Source organism: Tripterygium wilfordii, chromosome 3 (genome assembly GCF_013401445.1).
Source record: "Tripterygium wilfordii isolate XIE 37 chromosome 3, ASM1340144v1, whole genome shotgun sequence".
In the NCBI taxonomy this organism is placed as follows: Eukaryota; Viridiplantae; Streptophyta; class Magnoliopsida; order Celastrales; family Celastraceae; genus Tripterygium; species Tripterygium wilfordii.
In genome coordinates, this window is record NC_052234.1 from 8,228,325 (window position 1) to 8,243,968 (window position 15,644).

A 15,644-nucleotide genomic window follows, 5' to 3' on the forward strand; every position below is an offset into this window, starting at 1 on the left:
ACGGCCAACCATGGTGTCGGTGTCGTTGCCGTTCGAGCACCAATCCGGTAACCACTACCACCGAATTGAAGCCTAAGCCACATGAACTAAACCCGACCAACTCCGATTAGTTTCGTCCACCGTAATCGTCGAAATCACCGAATGTCTATGACCACCGCGAGAAAAGTCGTCCGATTAGGACAATCTGGCCACTGTTGGAGGAAACCGACACCATCTTTGGACTCATCGTGGCAAGACGCTTCCATTCTACCTATTTTCCGATCAAGATGTTGTCGAAAATTGACAACCCGAGTTTGATCCCTAACAAGACATTTTTGGACGATTCTGGTCTCGAATACCGACTCTGGGATAACTATAAGCCAAAATTTCACGTTTCCAACATGCTTCAACTCGAGAATGACCCCAATAGACGACAATGGTAGATCTGATTACGGGGTGTGTTTGTAAAATGTCTCAGATTTATGTAGTTTTGGTGTATTTATAAAAGTTTAGAGTTTTCATGGGTTACTATTAATAAGGAGTGTATTTAGTAAAAACCGAGGTGTAACTAAAACTCTCCTATTAAAATATTATCTGAAGCCCAAACAAATGCCCCATGTCATATCAACCCAAGCCCAACTTGTTGTTTAAGCCACTGGGCCCATCCCCATTGGCCCCATTTAACTATTGGTCTAGTTTTTCTTGTCACGTTTGTGTGTTATTGTTTATCGTTTTGTCAATTTAGTTCTACTTTAATTAACAACAACAACAACGATAAAGCAATAAGCTTCTCTACCTTAATTTTATAAGAGAGTCTGGAGTTGGATTTCTACTTTGCCCTCATCAGTACTACAATGCTTTGAAAGCAATTATATATAACTCAGATATATCTGAATCTGGATTTCTGTAAAGACAACTCAGATGTAATTGTTGATGAGAGTTATAGTTGAATTGATGTTCAGGAACAATCCTCTTGGTTGGGTAGTATCCTTGGTTTATGTTATTGGGCTCTAAAACTAATGATGATTTTGGCACATTGCTAATGCAATTTGTTTATCTACATTTCGGATAAACCAACTGATCTCATCAGGATATGGTGCTGCCAAGTCCCATCAAATCATGGACTCCGACTCCTAGTGACCATGACAAGCAACTGCTGTTCCACTCTTCAAAGTTCTTCAATCCCATGGTTCACACCTTACACATACACTAAAGTGGGGGGGTTTTCCCCATTGTTCTGTACTGAAAAGTACAACATTTTTTGCTTCACTGTGCGATCGCATACCACTCCAAAAAGTCTTCAAATGGATAACATTAGTACCCAAATATCCCATCACTACCATTTTAGAATTCCCTTTCCCTCTCAAGTCTCAAGGTCAATTTGCATTAGCAATTACCCATTAGCACTTTAGGAGCAAAATTGTGGTGGAGCGTTTTGCCCGGCCTCCATTTTTGCTGTTGGCCTTATCAATAATACCAGCCCCATCTTCGAGCCCATAGTCTTACCAAAGCTCTTGTCTTTGTAGTATTTAGTACTAAAAAATATTTCATTGCATCACCACAGGGAACATCACAATCTGAGTGCCTTCCAATGTATAGTATGAATCAAAATTTGCTTTTTTTTTTTAATTTTTTACTTTTAAACATTGGGAGGGGGAGGGGGGGGGGGGGGTGAAGTTCTTATCCTTCTTCTTATTTGTTGTTTTTGGTGCACTAAGTTCCCCACTGATATATAATGGATTCGTCTTACTCTTACATTATCAAAACTACTGTTACCTTGAAACTATATACAATGTCAACTATCTAGAACAACATTATCCTGTGGTTTGTATATATGCCTTACAGATGAATTGCTTATCTTCTTTCTATTTAAGTTTCGACCATAAACATCAATGGCCTAAGTTAAAAGAAACAATAAAAAGATACCCTAAAGATTTTCTTTTGATTTAATTGAATTTAGACAATTGATTGAGCTTGTGTATATTATCAATAGACAATAGTAAAATAATATTTTATATTAGCATATCCCGGGAGATGACAATGTTGTAGCTCATTCTTTGGCAAGAATGGCTAAGCATGCTGTTGGGAGGACTATTTGGTCGACTTCTTTCCGTCGGAAATTGGTTCTTTGGTTAGGAGGGACCAACTTCGAACATTGTAAGTTTCTTGGGTTAATGAAATGCTTCTTCTCAAAAAATAAAAATAATTTATATAACCACTAGAGATGATGAATCCAAGTTAAAGTCTCGATGTTGAAAACTATTTTTTGAAACGGGGAGGGAGGATTCAAACTCTTGTCACCAGGGTGATACACACTATCCTTATCACTCTAACTAGTGGCTAAGGTGTCTCGACGTTGAAAATTTACTTAGAGGTCAAGGCATATCGTGCATGGTTACTGTATATTAATAGCGACAAATGTTACATAATTCAAATACATTTTTGTTAAGAGATTAAATTAATTTGATAAAGATGAGCTTAGGATGGAGATTTATTAATCATATCAAACTTTTAGTCGAGTCCAAAATTATTCGAGATCAATAACTATATAATTGTCATTTTATAAGCCAATGACTTGAAGAGAAATACCAAGGACAAAAAACTTAATTAGTTCAAATATTTCACCATGCTTTTCATAGACTAATATATATCTAATCTTGGCAGTACAAAACAACTATATATACTTTTAACACAATGTACGGCAACGATTAGTTTCTTAGACTAATATAGGGTTAATTATATTTTACAGCATCGAAAGATAATACTTGTTACAATTTAGTCACTGAAGAAAATTTTGTTACAAAGTCGTCATCCAATATTTCAAAATGAGACAATTTAGTGACCCATATAGATTTCCCCTCTCTCTCTCCACCAGACCTAGACTCAAATTGGGGAAAATCATGAGTAACGAGGTGCTCGACTTCTCACAGTCAGCGTGGTCTGCCCAAGTTTTTGAAATTCTCCTCTGAAACTATGCCTCTCCTCTCTTGTCCTGAAGGGCATATGGGGTCGTCCGGACGGCCTTCAAAAATCTTCTTTCAAAATATGCATGTTCATCAAGACGGGTACTCTGGTCATCTGAATGGTCTCTTCTGTCTGGACGGATAAAGAGAATAGCCACTAATGATTTTTTTTTAAACAATAATTTTATTGATTAAAATTAGTGCTTACACAGAATTAATGAGTAGAAACTAGAAAAATTTATGAAAGTTTGTGAGGAAATTATTTTACTATTGCATGGCTAACTATGAAGAAAACGAAGCAAGTATCAAAAGTATTGAGAATAACCCTTGAACTAGGGTTATAAACTCTCTCCTAACTCTAAAAAGTCCTACCTACCCTTACAAAAACGAGCCCCAAAGGTTATATATTTTATTTCCCAAGTTTCATTTAAAAATACTGTTCACAGGTCTGCTGCTCACAACACCCAATCTGAACGGGCATATAGGGTTGTCTGGACGACCTTCAAAAATCTTCCTTCAAAATCTGCATGTTCATCTGGACGGATACTATGGTCCTCTTTAGATAAGTTTGATTCTACACTCGTTTATCCGTTGGGACGGACTACCTGATGTTCACTCGATAGTTGCATAATTCGCTCCGAAAATAGTCACTTTGCTCCCACTCATAAGAGTAAAATTAGACTAAAACACAAAAAATACATTAACTAGATATAACAACACCCTCATTAAAGGACATTAGAACCTCGATTTACAGGTCGAATCACTAATTTCGGCCGTAAAAATTAAAGTGTCTATATATACTTCCAACACAATGTACGGACATGATTCAACTTGTCCTCTTATTGTTATCGCATGACTTCAGCAAGCAAGGGCATGCACCTAGAATATGTTCCTTTTGCTGTCAATTGAATGATTAATAGATTATGATTCTTCTAATCCTTTCCGCTATTGATGACATTTTCTTTTAATCTTTATAAAGGATCATGTATATACAAGAAAAATTCAAATGTTCTTTTTAAAAGTAAACTTTAACTATAGCATAAATGCACAATTTTACTATAATTTACGCACCCACTCATCAATCCTAGTCGTTGGATTGGCGTGTGTATATATATTGACGTAACATATCCAAAATTTATGCAATCTTGATTATAGAGAAAGTCATTATGCAAGTTGTAATCCTTTGCTTTTTCAAAGTTTTGTATTTAGCGTTTAGCTTTCGGTTATGATTGGTTCCATCTTATGATTATTTTGAGTAACAGAACACGTTTGTATATTTGAGACTTTATAGTTTGGGATTAGATCAATTTGGTAATCATGTCAGTGTTGGTTTAGCGGTGAATTTCTTTGATGCCAAATTGTATAGAATTGGAAGGTTTTAAAGTTTCATTCCTACTGGGAAAAATATCTTTGTGGTCACGATTTGACATTTGGCCCAACTTAAGCTCGAATTTATGCCCATATCAAAAGGTCAAAGACAAATTTGTATAATATCGTTATCGATTATCAAAAAAAGCCAAATAAATTTGATACTTAAAAACCAAATTGAATAAAACTAATTTTTTTGGGTGTAAAACGAAATTTCGAATCCGTTCTGATCAAATTGTAAATGGTGGGGCCTTAGTAATTAACTTAGAAATTGTTGGGGACAATAACATGCAAATAATTAATATATATATATATAAAACTAAACATAAGGTTGGAAAATTGTATATTTTAATATAGAAAAGGAAATATATGATATATTGGAACTGCCATATGAGTGAATTAATGTGTTCGACCTAGCCAGCTTATACACAACACATTCCATACATAAATAAATTGAAACTACAAAAACTCTCTAAGATTATACATTTATATTCAAATTGTTGTTTGCATGTATATGTATCTTGCACTTTTCTTCAAATTAAGTCTCCATCATCGGGGGCGGACTCATCCATAGTCAAGGGGCAGCCGCCCCCTTAAAAAATTAGTGGTAAAATTTGTATATATTAGATAATATGGGTCACTCAATACATATTCCCTAGCACAAAAGATTAATAACATAATTTGAGTCTAACATAATACTTTAATAAAGTATTGGTCCAACTAAATAAGTAAGCTCAAAATATGAATGACCTAACTAATGATTGTGATAACTGTCTAATTGATAGTCCAACAGCTAGCGCACTGAGGCAGAGAAGAGAGAGGCGAGGAGAGGCACAACTATGAGAGGAAGAAACTCAGCTTTTGGTTTTTAGGATCTTCGGAATCCTTGCTTCTCACACAAAGATATCTGACAATCAACTGGAGCATTACATTATTGATATGCGCAAAAATGATGTATTTGCAAGTGTACATAGGATAGTTGGTCTTGTAGAGAAGATGATTGCAACAACAAATAATTTGGTTTATTCGCTTGTGTATAGAGACTCATAACACTAGCATTAACTTTAGCCATCGCAACTGTAGAGAAAATCTTTTTAGCTATGAAGATTGTGAAACAACGATTATGAAATCAGATGGGGATGAATGACTCGATAAGTGTCTAATTACATATATTGATAAATAATTGTTTAATCAAATTCCTAATGGAGTTACTATGCAATATTGCCAAAAGATGAGAACTCATAGATTACAATTGTAATCGTTGAACAACAATTTATAGATATTATGGATGCTATTTTCGGCATCCAAGTATTGTCTGCTCCAGGGTACTTTTACGAGTTTTCGTACTCTCCCCCTCACGGTTTTATCTTAGAATATTCATATTCATTTCACCTCCCCCACTGCTAGAACTCATAACCTCTTTAGTTATGGAGAATGGAGAGAGAGTACACATCTTTCCACTAAATTGTCGATCCAAAAATTCGCACAACTATACATCAGTAGTGATGAGGTTTTGATGTAGGCGGTGAACCTCTTGGATCCTGTAGGAACAACGAAACAGGAGACCCTTCATGGCCTGAGAACACTTTGACACTTAAGTCAGTATTCTTCAGAGAGAGAAATCAAAGTAATCAATTCTTAGTGTGTACCTCGTCTCAGGTGGATGATACCTTTTATAGGTGCTATGGAGTGTGACACTTGGGATTTTCTTATCTCAGATTCCCCATTTGAAATTTGAATAATGATTCATCTTAATCTTCGCTTGGTTTAAACTTAAATGCTTTGAATTCAAATACACCTGTATTTATTTGAGGAAAATCTCAGTGAAGTCTTCCCTCCATGGGTTAAGTTTAGGTACTTACTTTCTCAAGTCATGCATGGCTATTGGAATTCTCACGTTATCCTTTCATTGGGTTGACTTCCTAATTTGCCTCCTCTCTGGATTGTCTCTAGGAAGTTATTTTCTCTGTATGTCACCTGTCATACTGATTAGGCATGTCATTTTTTATTCATCCACCGATATGTTTTTTATCATATAACATTTCATTTTGGATTCTGTGCTTGTCCAAATAGTATAGCTATGGAGGCGGGTTATATGTGTTTGTCGATTAATGATATGTCATACTTAAATACCAACTTCAAAAAAACTCTTTTCAATTCCATGTTCACATCACTTGTCACTCATTCTTGGTAAAGATGCATATATCATGCATGATATTATATACTTAGAATAGTTAATATGTTATCATTTAATTATATGTTTTTTAGGACTTATATGGAAGTTGAGAAGAGAAAAGTTTAGTGATTCTCTCTTTTTTTTGAAGAAAGGTCAGAAGGCCTAATTGTATTGGTCAAAAAAACGAATTGATAATACATACGTTGTAACTCAAGAACAGTTAGTTAGGTTTATATAAAAATATGTGGAATATGAAACAATAAACAACACAAAAAATTAATGAGGATACCCAACTAGGAAAAGACCTAGAATCTATCAAGTGACCAACCTTCAAAACAATCCATTATATGAATAAAAATTACAAAGGTTTAACATTGCTATTAAACACCTTTGTACATCTATAATTAACGTATGTTTCGTCATCTACAGCAAGTACGTTAGTTGTATGTGCTTTGACACCTACCAAAGACTTCAACTAAGAAGACGTCGTTTGGCAGTCCACCAACGAGTGATCCACTCCACCAAGAGTTGTCTCACGCCAACACTCTTCTTCAACTAGATTATATATGCAAAAGAAACTTCGAAGCAACATGGAACTCGAATCTATTTTGTGCATAGGCTTCGATATCTTCACAACACTTCTTAAACGAACTATAAAGGCCTTGACCTATTTTTGAGATAATACCAAGACAATAGTTGTGATGCAACAAAACTCATAATCTAGGAGATGTATTTCAAATTGAGTCGTACTCTTAAAAGTTATTCTCTTAGTGTTTTATCTCATCCCAAACCCTAGATAAAAGTATATAATTAAAGATAACTCAATCTTTGAGTTCTAACATAATAACTCCATCATACAAGAGATAAACACACTAATATCCACCCACGGAAGTCGTGTTTGGATCTGAATCAGAATCGCGATTGGAGTAGCCTACCTTAGGTTATATTGCTTTTCATAATAGTATAGGCTACCTTAGGATACATCCCTTCACAGAAAACAGATAAACCTAGAATGTAACAATTTATTCACTCAGACCACTCAAATTATCATATACCATTGTCACTTCAAACATTTTTCTGTGGTGTTTTTTTGTAGTTTTTTTTTTTCATTTTGCTAATGACTTATTTGAAACTGAATCGATTGATATTATATTTGTTTTGGATGTACTAATATTATATATGTTTTGATATATTATATGTTTTGGATATGTTGTTTAAAATCTTATATGTTTGTTTAATTTATCAATCTGCATTGTGGTGCCCTTACTAAATGAAATTTTTGTGTTTCAAGGCTTCATTGTGACGACATTACTAAATGAAATTCTCGTGTTTCAGTCTTCAAACATATAAGATTTCATTTAATAGATTATCTATGTATTCAATTTATCAATATTCATTGTGGTGTCCTTACTAATGAAATTCTTGTTTTTCAACCTTCACTGTGACGACATTACTAAAACGGATAATATTTCATTAAGAACATATAATATTTTAATAAGACAGATAATATTTTTATAAGACTAATAACATTAGGATATATATGAAATTACTAAAACGGATAACATATCAGCAGATCCCAAATTCGAATATATCATAAACAGATCCAAAAAAAGACAAAAAAATTACCACAAACTACCGAAAACACTTATGTGATGATAATTGAAGCAAAATAACAAGATCTACATTCTACAAGCCCCGTGGTGAAGATCAACAAATCCATATTCAAATACAACATAATCGAAATGAAAAAAAATTAACAAAAAATACCATAGAAACTGTAAAAAATACTTATGTGATCACAAACAAAGGAGAATAACAAAGGAAACATGAAAATACAGTGATCAAACCATGTTTTGTCGACAAATTTAATCTAGAAGTCATTTGGTCAAAATGAGGGTATTTTAGATAATAAAATAAGTAATTTTAATTTTTTGTCATTTATGGAATAGTGTTTTAAATTTTATAGAATAAAAGTTATTTGATTGTCTTTATTCCAACAAAATTTTTAATTGAGGAATTTAGCTTTAATTTTTCCCATTTAAAATAAGATATTTTTAAATATTTATATAGTCTTTTTTTTCCCCTTTTATTCTCTATAAATAAGAGTCTCCCTTAGTCTGTACTAAAAGCCACCAAAAACTTGTTTCTATCTTCCTTCTCCTCCCTCTCACTCTCTCTTTCAATCCTTCGTGGGTTTTCAATCACCATCATCATCAACACTACCATGGGTATGGTGGTGTTGGTGGCAACAATCACAATAATCATGTTTTTGTCAATATTCTTGAAAGTTGCACATGATACTTTCTCGTGTTACTGGTTAACACCAAGACGCATCAAGAGAATCATGGAGAGGCAAGGAGTGCATGGCCCCAAACCTCGGCCTTTGATCGGAAACATATTAGACATGGCCTCTCTGGTTTCCCAATCAATCTCCAAAGACATGGACCACATCCACCATGACATTGTGGGCCGTCTCTTGCCACATTATGTTGCCTGGTCTAAAGAATATGGTATTCCAAATGAATCAAATCATTCAATTCCTATTTAGTCCCAATCTGTGGTTTATAACTTTATGATGATTTCATTATTTGTTTTTGGCAGGGAAGAGATTTATATATTGGAATGGGATCGAGCCGAGGATGTGTTTGGCAGAGACTGGATTGATCAGGGAACTATTGACAAAGTACAGTACTAAGGCTGGGAAATCATGGCTTCAACAACTAGGATCAAAGCATTTTATCGGTCGAGGATTGTTAATGGCTAATGGGGATGACTGGTATCATCAACGGCATATTGTTGCTCCAGCATTCATTGGAGACAGACTCAAGGTTAATTGATTCTCAATATCTGCACAAACAAAAAGATCAGATTTTGCAATCAATTTCAACAAAATAACACAAACCCAGCTCTCAATTTTCGATTTCTGAAGATGGGTTGCTGATGCTTTTTTGTAATTTCTAATAGAAAAATGCTGTACACATGGTGGAATGCACTAACCAGATGCTCCAATCGCTGCAAAATGCAGTGGAATCAGGGGAATCAGAGTTTGATATTGGAGAGCACATGACCAGACTCACTGCTGATATAATCTCTCGAACTGAATTCGGTACTAGTTATGAGAAAGGAAAGCAGATTTTTCGCTTATTAACAGTGCTTCAACGTCGTTGTGCTCAGGCAAGCAGACACTTGTTCTTTCCTGGAAGTCGGTGAGTAATCCAGCATATATTTCCAAAATCCTGTTTTAATTAAAATCTGGGTTTTGACTTTTTTTAATTTTGTGTACAGATATTTTCCTAATAAATATAACAGAGAAATAAAGTCATTGAAGATGGAAGTGGAGAGACTGTTACTAGAGATAATACAGAGCAGGAAAGATTGTGTAGAGATAGGCAGGAGCAGTTCTTATGGGAATGATTTGCTTGGGATGTTACTCAATGAGATGCAGAAAAAGAGAGGCAATGGTGGGTTTAGCATAAACTTGCAATTGATAATGGATGAATGCAAGACTTTCTTCTTTACTGGACATGAAACAATTGCTCTCTTGCTCACATGGACTGTCATGCTTCTTGCAAGCAATCCTTCTTGGCAGGACAAGGTTAGAGCAGAGGTTATGCAGGTCTGCAATGGTGGAACTCCCTCTGTAGATCATCTCTCCAAACTATCCCTGGTAAGTAATACAATTTTCAAATTTAGTATATTTAATGTATTAGTATGTATGTATGTATTTGTTGGTTATTGTTAATGGGTGCATTAACTGTAACATCTAAAACTTTGAGCCAAAAAACAATTTCTTGGCATTAACTTCCGTACCTACCATCCTACTTCTAGCAGCCACAAGCTTCCAAGCATATTCAATGTGAAACTGAAATACATTCATATATAAATTATATAATTATATATTCATTGTAGTGGTCAAAGGCTTAATGCCCATTGCTGGTTGAGGCCCTTGTTATAAGGGATCGTCAACTTTCTCTGTAGTTGTTTTTTTTTTTTAAATGAAATTATTGTTCTAAAAAAAAACTTAAAGCCTTAAAGTACTAGTGGTGTTTTTTTAATGATCACCTAGAAGATATCAATTAGGTTTATACAACTTCATGGATGTCCACTTCAGTATATAATGTTGTTCAGAAGTATTAGTCGTCTTAGTTGTTGAGGTGTATGGACAGTATTTAAAGTGCATGTGGAGCCTATCACATGAACTTTAATTTTAATGCATACATCTCAACAACTTAGATCATTGGAATCCCAATTAATCTGTTTCCTATATTGTTATATTAATAATTTATTATATACAAATATATATATTCTATCTCCTTTGCAAAATGTTGGCTTCATAAATCATTAAATCTAATTATAATTAAGGCAAAAGAAAGCCAATAATGATTAAATAGCTGGTTATCCGTTGAATTTGTGATCACATAATAAAGTGTGAGTCAAGGACAATCTTATACAAAATAGTCAAGACCTAATACTAACTAGTTGGAAGAGTCAAAGACAAACTCAATTAGTGCCATTAAAACACCTCCTAACTTCACTTGACCCAAGAGTTATATGTGCATAACTCTCTTTTTTATGCTCATATTTGCTATACCGACCTCAATGTGACTTGCAAAACTGTGATACATTCTTTTGTATCAAACTAAAATGTATTAATAGTAGGCTATGGTAGGTAGGGTTGTTCCACTAGCTAATGTGTGACGTGATTCCAAACTATTATATGATAATTGTACAATTTGAGAATTGTAGAGCTCCCAAATCCGGGAAAGGGAGGGTTTATCCAAATACCATAAGTCTCCCATCCGGAATGCTAGTGAAAACCCTATCAATGTGTCTATTATACATTACCAATGTGTCTATTATAGATTTGTAATGGACGATTGTTATACTTACATGAAGGTCATAACCTCTTTATTTTTGCAGTTAAACATGGTAATAAATGAATCACTAAGGTTATATCCACCGGCAACCTTGCTCCCTAGAATGGCCTTTGAAGACATCATTTTGGGTGACCTATACATTCCAAAAGGACTATCAATATGGATTCCAGTTCTGGCTATTCATCACAGTGAAGAGTTATGGGGTAAAGATGCAAATGAGTTCAATCCTAATAGATTTGCATCCAAGAGTTTCGGCCACGCCCGGCATTTCATTCCCTTCGCCGCCGGCCCGAGGAATTGCATCGGACAATCCTTTGCTATTATGGAGGCTAAGATCATATTAGCCATGTTAATCTCGCGGTTTAGCTTCACCATTTCGGAGAGTTATCGACACGCTCCGATTGTAGTCCTCACAATAAAGCCTAAATATGGAGTTCAAGTATGCTTGAAGCCTTTAAATCTTTGAAGAAAAAAAAAACAAAAGGTTTTGATGATTTTGTCAATTATATAGTTGATAATGAGAGAGAGTTTGAGGCTGGAGTTTTGATCATTTCATAACTGTGTTCTTTATTTGTTTTATGTTGTTTACATATATATATATATATATATATGTTTATGGAGCATCAAACAAAGACACAAACCTTTTATACATGCCCCATTGGCCATTACCATCTATAGCTTATCTAAATAAAACCCTCAAACTTTAAAGAATACCTTATTTGTTTTATAATGACTTGTTAGTTCTTGACCAACTACTAGTACCCTTTTGTTTCTATTTTACAATCATCATTATTTCATCTCAATCTCTTCACTATAATATATGTGTATATATATAATTAGCTTGATTCTTCCAACTTTTCTTCAATTCTATTGATTTTAAATACAGAGAGTGCTTATAGCTTTCAACAATGAAAAGTAGCCAAGTTGTACATCCAACTATATCATGTGTTGTTTTCTTTCTTCTATCTAAAGTCTTTTTTTGCATTATGTGAGAGGCTACCCCATCATCTTGTTACACCAGTCTCTGATTCTGCTTCTCCCACTACTTAATTATTTTTCTATTTCAACTACCAATATTTATTTATTCATTTATCTTCCTCCCTGCCACTCTGTAGTACACTCATGTTCTACTCTCTTAAATTAATTTGTGCCATGCCTAGAAGCAAAAATGTATTATATATGTCAAGTGCTGTGTTATTCATCAAAAATAAAAATAAAATGTTAATTTCTGTTAAATGTTATCATGATAACTCCAACTAGGGTTCGAGTCTCATTTCACGCTAAAAAATTACTAATAAAAATATATAAAAAGAAAGCATAATGCCTTAATTCGTGTTTTTCTTTCTTTCTTTTTCGATAAGTTGTATTCTTCTAGTTAGCATGAATGTGTCATTGAGTATCGTGGCGTGTGAATATGTTAATTTGATGTTTTTCTTAACTATTGTGTTTGACACGAAATGATCTTCAGGAGCTTAGATGATAATTGTGTGACTAATTACCTATCAATGCCAGGAAGTGTGGAGTGGGAATTATTCCACAAAATCAGGGGCGGAGGAGGGGGGCTGCAGCCAAATTTTTTTATAAAAAAAATATATACCTCACATATATACTTCGCATATATACATATATGTTTATATATATCTTTTTTTTTTTTTTTTTGAGTACAAGTACAAACACAATATACGACACACCACCAGATCAAGCCTCTGAAAGTACAGGTGTCAACAGGCCCCACGCAGGGGCACAAATCAAGCCCACGCAGGGGCAGACTATCAAGCCCACATAGGGGCAGACGAAACCCACACACCTCCTTGTAAATATTCGGAGGAGGTGAGACTAGAACCCATGACCTCAGTCAGGGACATGCAAAGTCATTGCCACTCAACCAATGGCTCATTTGCATGTTTATATATATCTTAAACAAATATAATACTTCATATATATATATACATATAATTATATATCTTAAAAAAATACTATTTCACACACACACACATATATGTTTATATGTATTTTTTTTAGTAAATTTATATCTAAACAACAATACAATACTCATATGATACACAGACTTTGATTAATTTTTATCAATTTTAATATGTATTTATGTTAACTTTTTGGGTTACTTTATGAGACAAAACATTAAGATGAATGCTTATCTATAATATCATTTCAATAAATTGTATTATTGTAAAATAACCCTAAAATTTTTTTTTCCCCCGAACCCTTGCTAAATTCTTTCGAGCAAATCAAAATGCAGTAGCCCACCCCACCATCACTTCCTAGCTTCGCCCCAACAACTAGTTTGACCAATTTTCGAATGAATTGCTAAGAATCCAATAAACCCTAGGTTGATTCCTTCATACGTTTTGAACCATTTATAATCAAGAAAAAAGGGCAATGAAAGCAAATTACGTGATTGCTTATTTGGGAAATTAAGGAAACCCTTTAATCCGGTATATATGTATGTGTGTGTCTATATATTTTTATTTTTATTTTTAATTTGTCCCCCTAAAATTATTTTTTTATTTTTTTGGAGTTTCAAAACATCATTTTCACCAAAAAAAAAGAGAAAAAAGAAAATGTGGTACACGTGAGGGAAATTTTCCTTGATCATAAGTTGCAAAAATATATTATTAATGTAAGTAATAAAGAGTATACCACCGGTAGGGTAACTATTAAATTCACAATAATCCAGTTAGATCAGGACAACCCAACCAAACTTAAATTAGAATGCAGTATATCAAAGAGTTAATATATACGTACGGATAGTCTCAGAATCTAAAGCTTTCCAAGAAGTTCTTATTTTTCTTTGAGAAGTTCTTATGTAATACTAATGGAGGTTAAACACTAAGAAATAGGGTTGATGGGTTTAGTGCATATAGGTCACTGAAAGATACCCCCGTTTGCAATTAGGTCACCCAAAGAAAAAAATTTTAAATTGGGTCACTCAATGTTCCAATTTTAAGCAATTAGGTCATGTGGCTCTAATTCCAGCCAATTGATCGCCGAAAGTTGCTGACATGTCCATTTTTGCATATGTGGACCAAAATGATGTGGAATTTTGTGATGACGTGGATAAAAAAAACTCATTTGAGGAGAAAAAAATTGAAAAAAGAAGAGAGATCAGATATACAGTATACATTCCCACCATCATCCATCTTCTCATATACACTTCTAAACCCTATTTCTCTCTCTGCCCGTTTTCTCTCTACGTGAAACGTAGATTTCTTCAATCGTCTTCACCAATTAACTCGTATACCTTTCGTCTAGGGTTTACGGCCATCGCATAATCGTAGGAGTCGCAGGTCTCGCAAGCTTCAATGGTTTCAGAACTAAAAGGTATAACCTAAACCTATCTTTCTTCTGAGTTAGGTCGATTGGGTCAAGTCCTTCTGGGTTAGCTCGTATATCTTTCAATGACCTATATGCACTAAACCCCTAAGAAATATGCCTATCTTGTGTGAAAAAAACAGTAATGTTAGGTAACTCATATAATAGTAGCTCAAGTCTTTTAAACGAAATTTTAAAATGTTTTAACTCTCAAAATTCATATTAGATTTTTTTAAAAAATTACATATTCAGAATCAGCACATAAAACTCTTTCTAACAAGATCCATTGTCGATGAGTTTTATCGGGTGGATCTTAATTCCATTGTTTTTTTCAATGGAATTTCAAAAACAGTGGATTTAGAACTAAAGCATTGAATTCTAGATTGTGCTTTAAAAAATAATAGAACCTATATTAAAACAATAAATTTTGGACAATAAATTCTTTGTATTTGGACTCTACAATTATATATATATATATATATATATATATATATATATGATAATATTAATTTGATTATAATTATAAAAATATGTCTATAACGCATATATATTGGAGAATTAACTTTATGTATAGTTTTGTTAAAACTATAAAAAATATTTTTTGTTAATATTTCCCTAGTAGTTAAAAGAAAAGTCATGCCATTTTTCTATTTGTGCAACGGGTTAAGTTACAGGTGTTTTGGACTCGACCGGTTAATTTTTAAGAAGTTTGCAACCCACCCATTTATAACAAGTAAATAGGTAAACGAGGTCACCGGGTTACAGCTTAATGGAGTTCGGATAATGGATAACCCATTGACCTGTTTCATTATTATTATTTTTGCTTATTAAAATTTAAAATGTTGATTATCAACTAATGAGTACTAAAAAAAACAAAGAAAAAAAAAAGGGAGTAGAAAATATTGTAATTTGTAATCAATAACTAAGTATTTTATAATTTCATAATTCATG

At 33.6% G+C, this 15,644-nt stretch overlaps 1 protein-coding gene across 1 annotated transcript; it reads left to right on the plus strand.

Moving 5' to 3' along the window:
• Positions 1-8,625: 8,625 nt before the first annotated feature.
• On the plus strand, positions 8,626-11,921 carry LOC119989887 (cytokinin hydroxylase-like). The gene is made up of 5 exons (XM_038835637.1): positions 8,626-8,996; positions 9,088-9,314; positions 9,451-9,692; positions 9,772-10,153; positions 11,407-11,921. Exons 1-5 carry the CDS (start codon positions 8,711-8,713, stop codon positions 11,827-11,829), a joined length of 1,560 nt encoding a protein of 519 aa, XP_038691565.1. The 5' UTR covers positions 8,626-8,710; the 3' UTR covers positions 11,830-11,921.
• Positions 11,922-15,644: the final 3,723 nt, after the last annotated feature.